At 41.5% G+C, this 16,720-nt stretch overlaps 1 protein-coding gene across 1 annotated transcript; it reads right to left on the bottom strand.

Moving 5' to 3' along the window:
- Nucleotides 1-298: 298 nt before the first annotated feature.
- LOC137352861 (mucin-22-like) lies at nucleotides 299-16,503 on the bottom strand. Its single transcript, XM_068019090.1, has 14 exons — nucleotides 16,269-16,503; nucleotides 16,037-16,171; nucleotides 14,589-14,720; nucleotides 13,385-13,627; nucleotides 13,153-13,287; nucleotides 9,497-9,628; nucleotides 8,292-8,534; nucleotides 8,067-8,201; nucleotides 6,619-6,750; nucleotides 5,414-5,656; nucleotides 5,185-5,316; nucleotides 3,980-4,222; nucleotides 3,748-3,882; nucleotides 299-402 (listed from the first exon to the last, which is right to left on the bottom strand). The coding sequence occupies exons 1-14, from the start codon at nucleotides 16,501-16,503 to the stop codon at nucleotides 299-301; spliced, it is 2,379 nt and encodes a 792-aa protein (XP_067875191.1).
- Between the last annotated feature and the right edge of the window lie 217 nt (nucleotides 16,504-16,720).

Genomic DNA, 16,720 nt, shown 5'->3' with positions numbered 1-16,720 from the left:
TTCTCTTCCCTTGTTTAAACAGAAGCATATCCTATACTGTGGAAAACTTAGAGAAATGATGACTGGGCGGGGTAGTTCTTACTCGCCTTCCAAACATCAACTCTGCAGGCGATGGTAAGCCAATGTCCGATGGAGAAGCTTGGAGGTGCAGCATTGCAACCTTGAGATCTTGTCCCGTCAGTCCACATTTTAAAATTTGAGATTTGATGGTGCGCACCATGCATTCAGCCACGCTGTTGGACTTTGGAAAATGCAGCGACAATGTCATGTGACGGACTCCCCACCTGGCACACATGTCTTAGAATGGTCCTCTTGTATATTGCGACCTATCATTGGAGATAATTTCTTCCCAGCCAAGCTGTTGCGGTATAGCTACGACACTAGCAGCAACCCAGCAATGTCCTGTATACAAAAAACAGGACAAATCCAACCCAGCCAATTACCACCCGATCAGTCTACACCCGATCAAAAGCAAAGTGATGGAATGAGTCGTCGACAGCGCTATCAAGCAGCACTCGCTCAGCAATAACCTGGTCACTGATTCTCAGTTTGGGTTCCACCAGGGCCACTCAGCTCCTGACCTCATTACAGCCTTGGTCCGAACATGGGCAAAAGAGTTGAACTCCAGAGGTGAGGTGAGAGTGACTGCCCTTGATATCAAGGCAGCACTTAACCGAGTATGGCCTCAAGGACCCCGAGCAAAACTGGAGTCAATGGGAATCTGGAGAAAATTCTGCACTGGCCGGAGTCATACCTAGCACAAAGGAAGATGGTTGTGGTTGTTGGAGGTCAATCATCTCAGTCTCAGGACATCACTGCAGGAGTTCCTCAGAGTAGTGTCCCAGATCCACCATCTTCAGCTGCTTCATCAATGACCTTCAACCCATCATAAAGTCAGAAGTGGGGATATTCGCTGATGATTGCACAATGTTCAGCATCACTCGCAACTTCTCAGATATTGAGGCAGCCCATGTCCAGATGCAGCAAGACCTGGACAACATCCAGGCTTGGGCTGATAAGTGGCAAGTAACATTTGCACCACACAAATGCCAGAGAATGACCATCTCAAACAAGACAGAATCTAACTATCTCCCCTTGACATTCAATAGCATTACCATCACTGAATCCCCCATTATCAACATCTTGGGGGTCACCACTGACCAGAAATTAAACTGGACCAGCCACATAAATTAGAATTAGAATTAGAATATTACAGCGCAGTACAGGCCCTTCGGCCCTCGATGTTGCGCCGATCATCTGACCTACACTATTCCATTTACATCCATATGTCTATCCAATGACCACTTAAATGCCCTTAAAGTTGGCGAGTCTACTACTGTTGCAGGCAGGGCGTTCCACGCCCCTACTACTCTCTGCGTAAAGAAACTACCTCTGACATCTGTCCTATATCTTTCACCCCTCAACTTAAAGCTATGTCCCCTCGTGTTTGCCATCCTCATCCGAGGAAAAAGACTCTCACTATCCACCCTATCTAACCCTCTGATTATCTTGTATGTCTCTATTAAGTCACCTCTCCTCCTCCTTCTCTCTAACGAAAACAACCCCAAGTCCCTCAGCCTTTCCTCGTAAGACCTTCCTTCCATACCAGGCAACATCCTAGTAAATCTCCTCTGCACCCTTTCCAAAGCTTCCACATCCTTCCTATAATGCGGTGACCAGAACTGCACGCAATACTCAAGGTGCGGCCTCACCAGAGTTTTGTACAGCTGCATCATGACCTCGTGGCTCCGAAACTCGATCCCCCTACTAATAAAGGCTAATGCTGTGGCTACAAGAGCAGGTCAGAGGCTGGGCATTCTGTGGCGAGTAACTCACCTCCTGTCTCCTCAATGCCTGTCCACCATGTACAAGGCACAAGTCAGGAGTGTGATGGAATACTCTCCATTTCCTGGATGGATGCAGCTCCAACAATACTCAAGAAGCTCGACACCATCCAGGACAAAGCAGCCTGCTTCACTGGCACCCCATCCACCACCTTCAACATTCACTCCCTCCATCACCGACACACAGTTGCAGCAGTGTGTACCAACTACAAGATGAACTGCAGCCACCCACCGATTCCTTTGACAGCACCTTCCAAACCTGCACCCTCTACCACCTGGAAGGACAGGGGCAGCAGATGCATGGGAAGACCACCATCTGCAAGTTCCCCTCTAAGCCACACACTATCCTGACTTGGAACTATATCGCCGTTCCTTCAAGGGTCAAAATTCTGGAATTCCCTTCCAAACAGCACTGTAAGTGTACCTACACCCCAAGGACTGCAGCAGTTCAAGAAGGCAGCTCAACACCATCTTCTCAAGGGCAATTAGGGATGGGAAATAAATGTTGGCCTAGACAGCCATGCCCATATCCCAGAAATGAATAAAAAGAAAGGTTAACCAATTTATTGGACTTTCTTGATGAAGTAATATGTGCAGTGGATGAAGGGGAACCGGTGGATGCACTGTATTTACATTTCCAGAAGGCATTTGATAAGGTGCCGCATCAAAGCTAATTGTGAAAAATAAAAACTCATACGGTAGGGGGCAACATATTGACATGCATAGAAGATTGGCTAGCTAACAGGAAACAGAGAGTAGGCATAAATGAGTCATTTTCTGGTTGGCAAGATGTAATGAGTGGTATGCCACAGGGATCAGTGCTGGGGCCTCAACTTTTTAGTTTAGTTTAGTTTAGTTTAGAGATACAGCACTGAAACAGGCCCTTCGGCCCACCGAATCTGTGCCGACCATCAACCACCCATTTATACTAATCCTACACTAATTCCATATTCCTACCACATCCCCACCTTTCCCTGTATTTTCCCTACCACCTACCTATACTAGGGGCAATTTCTAATGGCCAATTTACCTATCAACCAGCAAGTCTTTGGCATGTGGGAGGAAACTGGAGCACCTGGAGGAAACCCACGCAGACACAGGGAGAACTTGCAAACTCCACACAGGCAGTACCCAGAATTGAACCCGGGTCGCTGGAGCTGTGAGGCTGCGCTGCTAACCACTGCGCCACTGTGCCACCCAAATTTACAATTTATATAAATGCCTTGGATGAGGGGAACGAAGGTATGGTTGCTAAATTTGTAAATGACACAAAGATAGGAAGGAAAATAAGTTGTGAAGGGGACATAAGGTGGCTACAAAAGGATAAAGATAGGTTAAGTGAGTGGGCAAAGATCTGGCAAATGGAGTATAATGTGGGAAAATGTGAACTTCTCCACTTTGGCAAGAAGGATAAAAAAGAAGCATTAAACCAAAACGGTGAGAGATTGCAGAGCTCTGAGATGCAGAGGCATCTGGCTTTGAATTTGCTGTTGTGCGCACCGTAAGTGTCAAAGGAGAGCCAGCACAATTAAGAGAATACCAGACACTTTAATAAGCAATAATTCCATTGCAATATTTGATAAAAGGCAAAAATATACCTGATGTAATTGATGCTGATTCACTGCTTGCTAAAGTTTTTTCTGATGTCATTTGATGTGAAGCTTCTGTAAAGGGAAGATGGCTTTATAATTTACAGTCAACACGTTGATGTGCTTTAAGAGCAAAAGGAAAATGTAGCTAAATGCTTCAATTTATGTGGATGTATCTGACAGGGTAAGAGTTGCAGTTGTGCCATCTGTAGCACTTAAAGCAATGGAGATATTAGCAGGAAGATTCGAGAATCAGTATGACAAAAAACAATGGTAATAATCACTGAATATTGGTAGCATTGATTACTCCCTACCTGATGTTACTGCTGTTGATCCAGTGTGGGATGGAGATGAAACTGTTGTAGTTTGCTTTGACTTTGTGGTCACACTAGCTTTTGCTAGTGTAGTTGTCGAAGAAGAGGAAACTGTTGTGGTTGCAGTTGAGCCAGCTGCAGATATGGAAGATGCAGAAACATCTTGAAGAAAGTGAGAGAAAGATACCAAAGAAGGCCCAAGATATTCAACAATAATTGCTCATGTACTTACGTGAAGAAGATGTTTGTGTCTGAGTCACGGGCCGAGATGAACCTGTTGGAATATCCGTTGACACTTTGGAGGCAGAGATGGATACATTTGTGATAGAAGTAGATGAAGTTGTTGCAGATGTTGAATGAGATGAGACTTCTGGATGTGTTGTTGTGTCAGCTATATTAATGCAGAAGAAGATACATTTACCAGAGACACTGAACACGTCAGTAACTAACACCTTGTTTTTTATCATGATTGTCCCTGATTAATGTAAGAAATTGATTACATGATACAATTGTTCATGACCACGTTGATGGGAAAGATCAAAATGTTGGAGTTCCGTTGAATCTGCTGAGTTTCAGTTAGCTTTGTTTTTGTACCATCATTTGGAGATGTTGCAGTTGCAGTTATTTGCTGCTGTTGACATTTAAACTGTGGGGAGACTTGCAGTTAGTTCTTCGAAATATTTGTAAGGAAAAGGTGTGTTGAGTGAAATTGATGACTGTCAGGGATAGTTATTGCACAGTTGAAGTGAGTGTTGTTGACCCATTGGAGCAAAGAGATGAAATTGTTTGCGTTGCAAATGAGTGTGTTTTAAATTTGCCAATAAAGGATCATTTGGAAGAAAATATGAGAAAGAGATGTTAATCATAAATAATGTGACAATAATTTGTCTTAGACTGAACTTAGTTATAGCTTTCTTGAAGTAAACTTTGGTGCCTGTGTGGAGGAAAAAGTTGCAATTGCACCTGACTCAGCGGAATCTAATTCTGGGATTAGTGTAGTGGAAAATACTGATGGTTTTGAATTTGGTGTTGTGGCCACTGTTAATTTTAATGGAGAGCCAGCATAATTAAGGAAATTCCAGAACCAATAATAAACAAAAATTCCTCGGCCATCTTTGATTAGAGGGAGAGGCACAGCTGATGTAATTGTTGATGATTCACTTGTTGCTGCAGTTGTTTCTAATGTCATTAGATCTGAAGCATCTGCAAAGATGGTTTTATAATTCACGGCTGACATGTGGATGTGTTTTAAAAGCTAAACAAAAATGGAGCTAAGTGCAGCGGTGAATGTGGATGTGACAGACGGAGTTAGATTTGCAGTTGTGTCACCTGCATAACTTCAAGCAATGGAGATATTTTCTTGAGATCTGAGAAAAGACTACAAGTGAGAACAATGTTAAGAGTCAGTGACCAGTGGCAGCATTGATGATACCTTACCTGATGTTACTGTTATTGAACCAGTGTGGGATGGAGATGAAACTGTTGCAGTTTGCTTTGATTTTGTGGTCATTGATTCTGCAACTGTAGTTGTGGAAGAAGAGGAAACTGTTGTGGTTGCAGTTGAGCCAGCTGTAGATATGGAAGATGCAGAAACATTTTGAAGAAAGTGAGAGAAAGATACCAATGAAGGTCCGAGGTATTCAACAATAATTACTCATGTACTTACGTGAAGAAGACGTTTGTGTCTGGGTCACGGGCCGAGATGAACCTGTTGGAATATCCGTTGACACTTTGGAGGCAGAGATGGATACATTTGTGGTAGAAGTAGATGAAGTTGTTGCAGATGTTGAATGAGATGAGACTTCTGGATGTGTTGTTGTGTCAGCTATATTAATGCAGAAGAAGATACATTTACCAGAGTCCCTGAACACGTCAGTAACTAACACCTTGTTGTTTATCATGATTGTCCCTGATTAATGTAAGAAATTGATTACATGATACAATTGTTCATGACCACGTTGATGGGAAAGATCAAAATGTTGGAGTTCCGTTGAATCTGCCGAGATTGAGTTAGCTTTGTTTTTGTACCAACATTTGGAGATGTTGCAGTTACAGTTATTTGCTGCTGTTGACATTTAAACTGTGGGGAGACTTGCAGTTAGTTCTTCGAAATATTTGTAAGGAAAAGGTGTGTTGAGTGAAATTGATGACTGTCAGGGATAGTTATTGCACAGTTGAAGTGAGTGTTGTTGACCCATTGGAGCAAAGAGATGAAATTGTTTGCGTTGCAAATGAGTGTGTTTTAAATTTGCCAATAAAGGAACATTTGGAAGAAAATATGAGAAAGAGATGTTAATCATAAATAATGTGACAATAATTTGTCTTAGACTGAACTTAGTTATAGCTTTCTTGAAGTAAACTTTGGTGCCTGTGTGGAGGAAAAAGTTGCAATTGCAGCTGACTCAGCGGAGGCTAATTCTGGGATTAGTGTAGTGGAAAATACTGATGGTTTTGAATTTGGTGTTGTGGCCACTGTTAATTTTAATGGAGAGCCAGCATAATTAAGGAAATGCCAGAACCAATAATAAGCAAAAATTCCTCGGCGATCTTTGATTAGAGGGAGAGGCATAGCTGATGTAATTGTTGATGATTCACTTGTTGCTGCAGTTGTTTCTAATGTCATTAGATCTGAAGCATCTGCAAAGATGGTTTTATAATTCACGGCTGACATGTGGATGTGTTTGAAAAGCATAACAGAAATGGAGCTAAGTGCAGCTGTGAATGTGGATGTGACAGACGGAGTTAGATTTGCAGTTGTGTCACCTGCATAACTTCAAGCAATGGAGATATTTTCTTGAGATCTGAGAAAAGACTACAAGTGAGAACAATGTTAAGAGTCAGTGACCAGTGGCAGCATTGATGATACCTTACCTGATGTTACTGTTATTGAACCTGTGTGGGATGGAGATGAAACTGTTGCAGTTTGCTTTGATTTTGTGGTCATTGATTCTGCAACTGCAGTTGTGGAAGAAGAGGAAACTGTTGTGGTTGCAGTTGAGCCTCCTGTAGATATGGAAAATGCAGAAACATTTGAAGAATGTGAGAGAAAGATAGCAATGAAGGCTCATGGTTTTCCCCAATTATTCTTCATGTACTTACGTGAAGAAGAAATTTGTGTCTGAGTCAAGGGCCGAGATGAACCCGTTGGAATGTCCGTTGACCCTTTGGAGGCTGAGCTGAATATCGTAGTCATAGAAACAGCTGAAATTGTTGGAGTTGCAGGTGATTCTGTTACTGTAAATGTTGAAAGAGACGAGACTTCTGGAGGTCTTGCTGTGTCAGCTATATTAATGAGGAAAAAGACATGTCTGCCAGAATGCCTGAACACATGAGTAACTAATACCTTGTCACTTACAATGAGTGACCCTGATTAAAGTAAGAAATTGATTCCATGATACAAATGCCCATGACTACGTTGAGGAGATAGATCAAAATATCAGAGTTCCCGTTGACTCTGCCGAGGTTGTAGTGCATTTGGAGATTTTGGAGTTACAGTTATACCTGCTGTAGACATTTGAACAGGGGAGCGATTTGCATTTAGCTCTCAGAAATATTCATGAGGAAAAGGTGTGTTGAGAGAAATCGATGACTATCAGGGTATAGATATTCCACAGCGGAAGTGAGTGTTGTTGAACCTTTGCTGCAAATGAAGGAAAAACTGTTGGAGATGCAGATGAGTGTGCATTGAATTTGCCAATAAAGAGTCATTTGGAAGAACATATAAGTAAGAGATGCTTTTAATTACCGATGGTGATAATAATTTGTCTAAAACGGAACTTAATTATTTCTTTCTTGAAATAGGTTTTGGCGCCTGTGTGGAGGAAAGAGTTGTAAGTGCAGCTGACTGAGTGGAGGCTGATTCGGGGATTGATGTACTCGAAAACCCTGATGGCTTTGAATTTGGTGTTGTGCCAGCCATAAATGTCAAAGGAGAGCCAGCACAATTAAGAGAATACCAGATACTGTTATAAGCAATAATTCCAGAGCAATCTATGATTAGAGGCAAAAATACACCTGATGTAATTGTTGCTGAATCACTGCTTGCTGCAGTTTTTTCTGATGTCATTTGATGTGAAGCTTCTGTAAAGGGAAGATGGCTGTATAATTTGCAGTCAACATGTTGATGTGTTTGAAGAGCAAAAGGAAAATGTAGCTAAATGCTTCAATTTAGGTGGATGCAACTGACAGGATACGAGTTGCAGTTGTGCCATCTGTAGCACTTGAAGCAATGGAGATATTAGCAGGAAGATTCGAGAATCAGTATTACAAAAAACGATGGTAATCATCACTGAATATTGGTAGCATTGATTACTCCCTACCTGATGTTACTGCTGTTGAACCAGTGTGGGATGGAGATGAAACTGTTGTAGTTTGCTTTGACTTTGTGGTCACACTAGCTTTTGCTAGTGTAGTTGTCGAAGAAGAGGAAACTGTTGTGGTTGCAGTTGAGCCAGCTGTAGATATGGAAGATGCAGAAACATTTTGAAGAAAGTGAGAGAAAGATACCAATGAAGGTATTCAACAATAATTACTCATGTACTTACGTGGAGAAGATGTTTGTCTCTGGGTCACGGGCCGAGATGAACCTGTTGGAATATCCGTTGACACTTTGGAGGCAGAGATGGATACATTTGTGGCAGAAGTAGATGAAGTTGTTGCAGATGTTGAATGAGATGAGACTTCTGGATGTGTTGTTGTGTCAGCTATATTAATGCAGAAGAAGATACATTTACCAGAGACCCTGAACACGTCAGTAACTAACACCTTGTTGTTTATCATGATTGTCCCTGATTAATGTAAGAAATTGATTACATGATACAATTGTTCATGACCACGTTGATGGGAAAGATCAAAATGTTGGAGTTCCGTTGAATCTGCTGAGGTTGAGTTAGCTTTGTTTTTGTACCATCATTTGGAGATGTTGCTGTTACAGTTATTTGCTGCTGTTGACATTTAAACTGTGGGGAGACTTGCAGTTAGTTCTTCGAAATATTTGTAAGGAAAAGGTGTGTTGAGAGAAATTGATGACTGTCAGGGATAGTTATTGCACAGTTGAAGTGAGTGTTGTTGACCCATTGGAGCAAAGAGATGAAATTGTTTGCGTTGCAAATGAGTGTGTTTTAAATTTGCCAATAAAGGAACATTTGGAAGAAAATATGAGAAAGAGATGTTAATCATAAATAATGTGACAATAATTTGTCTTAGACTGAACTTAGTTATAGCTTTCCTGAAGTAAACTTTGGTGCCTGTGTGGAGGAAAAAGTTGCAATTGCAGCTGACTCAGCGGAGGCTAATTCTGGGATTAGTGTAGTGGAAAATACTGATGGTTTTGAATTTGATGTTGTGGCCAGTGTTCATGTTAAAGGAGAGCCAGCATAATTAAGGAAATGCCAGACCAATAGTAAGCAAAAATTCCTCGGCGATCTTTGATTAGAGGGAGAGGCATAGCTGATGTAATTGTTGATGATTCACTTGTTGCTGCAGTTGTTTCTAATGTCATTAGATCTGAAGCATCTGCAAAGATGGTTTTATAATACACGGCTGACATGTGGATGTGTTTTAAATGCTGAACAAAAATGTAGCTAAGTGCAGCTGTGAATGTGGATGTGAAAGACGGAGTTAGATTTGTAGTTGTGCCACCTGCATAACTTCAAGCAATGGAGATATTTTCTTGAAGATCTGAGAAAAGACTACAAGTGAGAACAATGTTAAGAGTCAGTGACCAGTGGCAGCATTGATGATACCTTACCTGATGTTACTGTTATTGAACCTGTGTGGGATGTAGATGAAACTGTTTTAGTTTGCTTTGATTTTGTGGTGATTGAGTCTGCAACTGTAGTTGTGGAAGAAGAGGAAACTGTTGTGTTTGCAGTTGAGCCTCCTGTAGATATGGAAGATGCAGAAACATTTGAAGAATGTGAGAGAAAGATAGCAATGAAGGCTCATGGTTTTCCCCAATTATTCTTCATGTACTTACGTGAAGAAGAAATTTGTGTCTGAGTCAAGGGCTGAGATGAACCCGTTGGAATGTCCGTTGATCCTTTGGAGGCTGAGCTGAATATCGTAGTCAAAGAAACAGATGAAATTGTTGGAGTTGCAGGTGATTCTGTTCCTGTAAATTTTGAAAGAGACGAGACTTCTGGAGGTCTTGCTGTGTCAGCTATATTAATGAGGAAAAAGACATGTCTGCCAGAATGCCTGAACACGAGTAACTAATACCTTGTCACTTATAATGAGTGACCCTGATTAAATTTTTTTTTAGATTAGAACATTACAGCGCAGTACAGGCCCTTCGGCCCTCGATGTTGCGCCGACCTGTGAAACCATCTGACCTACACTATTCCATTTTCATCCATATGTCTATCCAATGACCACTTAAATGCCCTTAAAGTTGGCGAGTCTACTACTGTTGCAGGCAGGGCGTTCCACGCCCCTACTACTCTCTGAGTAAAGAAACTGCCTCTGACATCTGTCCTATATCTATCACCCCTCAACTTAAAGCTATGTCCCCTCGTGTTTGCCATCAACATCCGAGGAAAAAGACTCTCACTATCCACCCTATCTAACCCTCTGATTATTTTATATGTCTCTATTAAGTCACCTCTCCTCCTCCTTCTCTCCAACGAAAACAACCTCGAGTCCCTCAGCCTTTCCTCGTAAGACCTTCCCTCCATACCAGGCAACATCCTAGTAAATCTCCTCTGCACCCTTTCCATAGCTTCCACATCCTTCCTATAATGCGGTGACCATAACTGCACGCAATACTCCAGGTGCGGTCTCACCAGAGTTTTGTACAGCTGCAGCATGACCCCGTGGCTCCGAAACTCGATCCCCCTACTAATAAAAGCTAACACACCATATGCCTTCCTAACAGCCCTATTAACCTGGGTAGCAACCTTCAGGGATTTATGCACCTGGACACCAAGATCTCTCTGTTCATCTACACTACCAAGAATCTTCCCATTAGCCCAGTACTCTGCATTCCTGTTACTCCTTCCAAAGTGAATCACCTCGCACTTTTCCGCATTAAACTCCATTTGCCATCTCTCAGCCCAGCTCTGCAGCCTATCTATGTCCCTCTGTACCCTACAACATCCTTCGGCACTATCCACAACTCCACCGACCTTCGTGTCATCCGCAAATTTACTAACCCACCCTTCGACACCCTCTTCCAAGTCATTTATAAAAATGACAAACAGCAGTGGCCCCAAAACAGATCCTTGCGGTACACCACTAGTAACTAAACTCCAAGATGAACATTTGCCATCAACCACCGCCCTCTGTCTTCTTTCAGCTAGCCAATTTCTGATCCAAAGCTCTAAATCACCTTCAACCCCATACTTCCATATTTTCTGCAATAGCCTACCATGGGGAACCTTATCAAACGCCTTACTGAAATCCATATACACCACATCCACTGCTTTACCCTCATCCACCTGTTTGGTCACCTTCTCGAAAAACTCAATAAGGTTTGTGAGGCACGACCTACCCTTCACAAAACCGTGCTGACTATCGCTAATGAACTTATTCTTTTCAAGATGATTATAAATCCTGTCTCTTATAACTTTTTCCAACATTTTACCCACAACCGAAGTAAGCCTCACAGGTCTATAATTACCAGGGCTGTCTCTACTCCCCTTCTTGAACAAGGGGACAACATTTGCTATCCTCCAGTCTTCCGGCACTATTCCTGTCGACAATGACGACATAAAGATCAAGGACAGAGGCTCTGCAATCTCCTCCCTAGCTTCCCAGAGAATCCTAGGATAAATCCCATCTGGCCCAGGGGACTTATCTGTTTTCACACTTTCCAAAATTGATAACACCTCCTCCTTGTGAACCTCAATCCCATCTAGCCTAGTAGCCTGAATCTCAGTATTCTCCTCGACAACATTTTCTTTCTCTACTGTAAATACAGACGCAAAATATTCATTTAATACTTCCCCTACCTCCTCTGGTTCCACACACAACTTTCCACTACTTTCCTTGATTGGCCCTAATCTAACTCTAGTCATTCTTTTATTCCTGATATACCTATAGAAAGCCTTAGGGTTTTCCCTTATCCTATCCGCCAATGACTTCTTGTGTCCTCTCCTTGCTCTTCTTAGCTCTCCCTTTAGATCCTTCCTGGCTAGCTTGTAACTCTCAAGCGCCCTAACTGAGCCTTCACGTCGCATCCTAACATAAGCCTTCTTCTTCCTCTTGACAAGCGCTTCAACTTCTTTAGTAAACCACGGCTCCCTCGCTCGACAACTTCCTCCCTGCCTCACAGGTACATACTTATCAAGGACACGCAGTAGCTGCTCCTTCAATAAGCTCCACATTTTGATTGTTCCCATCCCCTGCAGTTTCCTTCCCCATCCTACGCATCCTAAATCTTGCCGAATCGCTTCATAATTTCCTTTCCCCCAGCTATAATTTTTGCCCTGCGGTATATACCTGTCCCTGCCCATCGCTAAGGTGAGAAATTGATTCCATGATACAAATGCCCATGACTACGTTGATGAGATAGTTCAAAATATCAGAGTTCCCGTTCTCTCTGCCGAGGTTGTAGTGCATTTGGAGATGTTGGAGTTACAGTTATACCTGCTGTAGACATTTGAAAATGGGGAGCGATTTGCAGTTAGCTCTTAGAAATATTCATGAGGAAAAGGTGTGTAGAGAGAAATCGATGACTGTCAGGGGATCGATATTGCACAGCGGAAGTGATTGTTGTTGAACCTTTGGTGCAAATGAAGGAAAAACTGTTGGAGATGCAGATGAGTGTGCATTAAATTTGCCAATAAAGAGTCATTTGGAAGAACATATAAGTAAGAGATGTTTTTAATTACTGATGGTGATAATAATTTGTCTTAAACGGAACTTAATTATTTTTTTCTTGAAATAGGTTTTGGTGCCTGTGTGGAGGAAAGAGTTGTAAGTGCAGCTGACTGAGTGGAGGCTGATTTGGGGATTGATGTCCTCGAAAACACTGATGGCTTTGAATTTGGTGTTGTGCCCGCCATAAATGTCAAAGGAGAGGCAGCACAATTAAGAGAATACCAGACACTGTAAGAAGCAATAATTCCAGAGCAATCTATGATTAGAGGCAAAAATATACCTGATCTAATTGTTTCTGATGCACTGCTTGCTGCAGTTTTTTCTGATGTCATTTGATGTGAAGCTTCTGTAAAGGGAAGATGGCTGTATAATTTGCAGTCAACATGTTGATGTGTTTGAAGAGCAAAAGGAAAATGTAGCTAAATGCTTCAATTTAGGTGGATGCAACTGACAGGATACGAGTTGCAGTTGTGCCATCTGTAGCACTTGAAGCAATGGAGATATTAGCAGGAAGATTCGAGAATCAGTATTACAAAAAACGATGGTAATCATCACTGAATATTGGTAGCATTGATTACTCCCTACCTGATGTTACTGCTGTTGATCCAGTGTGGGATGGAGATGAAACTGTTGTAGTTTGCTTTGACTTTGTGGTCACACTAGCTTTTGCTAGTGTAGTTGTCGAAGAAGAGGAAACTGTTGTGGTTGCAGCTGAGCCAGCTGTAGATATGGAAGATGCAGAAACATTTTGAAGAAAGTGAGAGAAAGATACCAATGAAGGTCCGAGGTATTCAACAATAATTACTCATGTACTTACGTGAAGAAGATGTTTGTCTCTGGGTCACGGGCCGAGATGAACCTGTTGGAATATCCGTTGACACTCTGGAGGCAGAGATGGATACATTTGTGGTAGAAGCAGATGAAGTTGTTGCAGCAGTTGAATGAGATGAGACTTCTGGATGTGTTGTTGTGTCAGCTATATTAATGCAGAAGAAGATACATTTACCAGAGACCCTGAACACGTCAGTAACTAACACCTTGTTGTTTATCATGATTGTCCCTGATTAATGTAAGAAATTGATTACATGATACAATTGTTCATGACCACGTTGATGGGAAAGATCAAAATGTTGGAGTTCCGTTGAATCTGCCGAGGTTGAGTTAGCTTTGTTTTTGTACCAACATTTGGAGATGTTGCAGTTACAGTTATTTGCTGCTGTTGACATTTAAACTGTGGGGAGACTTGCAGTTAGTTCTTCGAAATATTTGTAAGAAAAAGGTGTGTTGAGTGAAATTGATGACTGTCAGGGATAGTTATTGCACAGTTGAAGTGAGTGTTGTTGACCCATTGGAGCAAAGAGATGAAATTGTTTGCGTTGCAAATGAGTGTGTTTTAAATTTGCCAATAAAGGAACATTTGGAAGAAAATATGAGAAAGAGATGTTAATCATAAATAATGTGACAATAATTTGTCTTAGACTGAACTTAGTTATAGCTTTCTTGAAGTAAACTTTGGTGCCTGTGTGGAGGAAAAAGTTGCAATTGCAGCTGACTCAGCAGAGGCTAATTCTGGGATTAGTGTAGTGGAAAATACTGATGGTTTTGAATTTGATGTTGTGGCCAGTGTTAATGTTTAAGGAGAGCCAGCATAATTAAGGAAATGCCAGACCAACAGTAAGCAAAAATTCCTCGGCCATCTTTGATTAGAGGGAGAGGCATAGCTGATGTAATTGTTGATGATTCACTTGTTGCTGCAGTTGTTTCTAATGTCATTAGATCTGAAGCATCTGCAAAGATGGGTTTATACTTCACGGCTGACATGTGGATGTGTTTTAAAAGCTAAACAGAAATGTAGCTAAGTGCAGCTGTGAATGTGGATGTGACAGACGGAGTTAGATTTGCAGTTGTGTCACCTGCATAACTTCAAGCAATGGAGATATTTTCTTGAGATCTGAGAAAAGACTACAAGTGAGAACAATGTTAAGAGTCAGTGACCAGTGGCAGCATTGATGATACCTTACCTGATGTTACTGTTATTGAACCTGTGTGGGATGGAGATGAAACTGTTGCAGTTTGCTTTGATTTTGTGGTCATTGATTCTGCAACTGCAGTTGTGGAAGAAGAGGAAACTGTTGTGGTTGCAGTTGAGCCTCCTGTAGATATGGAAAATGCAGAAACATTTGAAGAATGTGAGAGAAAGATAGCAATGAAGGCTCATGGTTTTCCCCAATTATTCTTCATGTACTTACGTGAAGAAGAAATTTGTGTCTGAGTCAAGGGCCGAGATGAACCCGTTGGAATGTCCGTTGACCCTTTGGAGGCTGAGCTGAATATCGTAGTCATAGAAACAGCTGAAATTGTTGGAGTTGCAGGTGATTCTGTTACTGTAAATGTTGAAAGAGACGAGACTTCTGGAGGTCTTGCTGTGTCAGCTATATTAATGAGGAAAAAGACATGTCTGCCAGAATGCCTGAACACATGAGTAACTAATACCTTGTCACTTATAATGAGTGACCCTGATTAAAGTAAGAAATTGATTCCATGATACAAATGCCCATGACTACGTTGAGGAGATAGATCAAAATATCAGAGTTCCCGTTGACTCTGCCGAGGTTGTAGTGCATTTGGAGATTTTGGAGTTACAGTTATACCTGCTGTAGACATTTGAACAGGGGAGCGATTTGCATTTAGCTCTCAGAAATATTCATGAGGAAAAGGTGTGTTGAGAGAAATCGATGACTATCAGGGTATAGATATTCCACAGCGGAAGTGAGTGTTGTTGAACCTTTGCTGCAAATGAAGGAAAAACTGTTGGAGATGCAGATGAGTGTGCATTGAATTTGCCAATAAAGAGTCATTTGGAAGAACATATAAGTAAGAGATGCTTTTAATTACCGATGGTGATAATAATTTGTCTAAAACGGAACTTAATTATTTCTTTCTTGAAATAGGTTTTGGCGCCTGTGTGGAGGAAAGAGCTATAAGTGCAGCTGACTGAGTGGAGGCTGATTCGGGGATTGATGTACTCGAAAACCCTGATGGCTTTGAATTTGGTGTTGTGCCAGCCATAAATGTCAAAGGAGAGCCAGCACAATTAAGAGAATACCAGATACTGTTATAAGCAATAATTCCAGAGCAATCTATGATTAGAGGCAAAAATACACCTGATGTAATTGTTGCTGAATCACTGCTTGCTGCAGTTTTTTCTGATGTCATTTGATGTGAAGCTTCTGTAAAGGGAAGATGGCTGTATAATTTGCAGTCAACATGTTGATGTGTTTGAAGAGCAAAAGGAAAATGTAGCTAAATGCTTCAATTTAGGTGGATGCAACTGACAGGATACGAGTTGCAGTTGTGCCATCTGTAGCACTTGAAGCAATGGAGATATTAGCAGGAAGATTCGAGAATCAGTATTACAAAAAACGATTGTAATCATCACTGAATATTGGTAACATTGATTACTCCCTACCTGATGTTACTGCTGTTGATCCAGTGTGGGATGGAGATGAAACTGTTGTAGTTTGCTTTGACTTTGTGGTCACACTAGCTTTTGCTAGTGTAGTTGTCGAAGAAGAGGAAACTGTTGTGGTTGCAGTTGAGCCAGCTGTAGATATGGAAGATGCAGAAACATTTTGAAGAAAGTGAGAGAAAGATACCAATGAAGGTCCGAGGTATTCAACAATAATTACTCATGTACTTACGTGAAGAAGATGTTTGTCTCTGGGTCACGGGCCGAGATGAACCTGTTGGAATATCCGTTGACACTTTGGAGGCAGAGATGGATACATTTGTGGTAGAAGTAGATGAAGTTGTTGCAGATGTTGAATGAGATGAGACTTCTGGATGTGTTGTTGTGTCAGCTATATTAATGCAGAAGAAGATACATTTACCAGAGACCCTGAACACGTCAGTAACTAACACCTTGTTGTTTATCATGATTGTCCCTGATTAATGTAAGAAATTGATTACATGATACAATTGTTCATGACCACGTTGATGGGAAAGATCAAAATGTTGGAGTTCCGTTGAATCTGCCGAGGTTGAGTTAGCTTTGTTTTTGTACCAACATTTGGAGATGTTGCAGTTACAGTTATTTGCTGCTGTTGACATTTAAACTGTGGGGAGACTTGCAGTTAGTTCTTCGAAATATTTG

This window comes from Heterodontus francisci, chromosome 1 (assembly GCF_036365525.1).
Source record: "Heterodontus francisci isolate sHetFra1 chromosome 1, sHetFra1.hap1, whole genome shotgun sequence".
In the NCBI taxonomy this organism is placed as follows: Eukaryota; Metazoa; Chordata; class Chondrichthyes; order Heterodontiformes; family Heterodontidae; genus Heterodontus; species Heterodontus francisci.
This window is presented reverse-complemented; position numbering and strand designations above follow the sequence as displayed.

Bases quoted from the DNA above. Each gene is read 5' to 3' on its own strand.
- LOC137352861 (XM_068019090.1), bottom strand. From the start codon at position 16,503: ATGATAAACAACAAGGTGTTAGTTACTGACGTGTTCAGGGTCTCTGGT. The intron at 14,721-16,036 runs GTAGGGAGTAAT...CCATATCTACAG, and splicing joins ATCAACAGCAGTAACATCAG to GAGGCTCAACTGCAACCACA. The intron at 5,657-6,618 runs GTAAGGTATCAT...TACATTAATCAG, and splicing joins TTCAATAACAGTAACATCAG to GGACAATCATGATAAACAAC.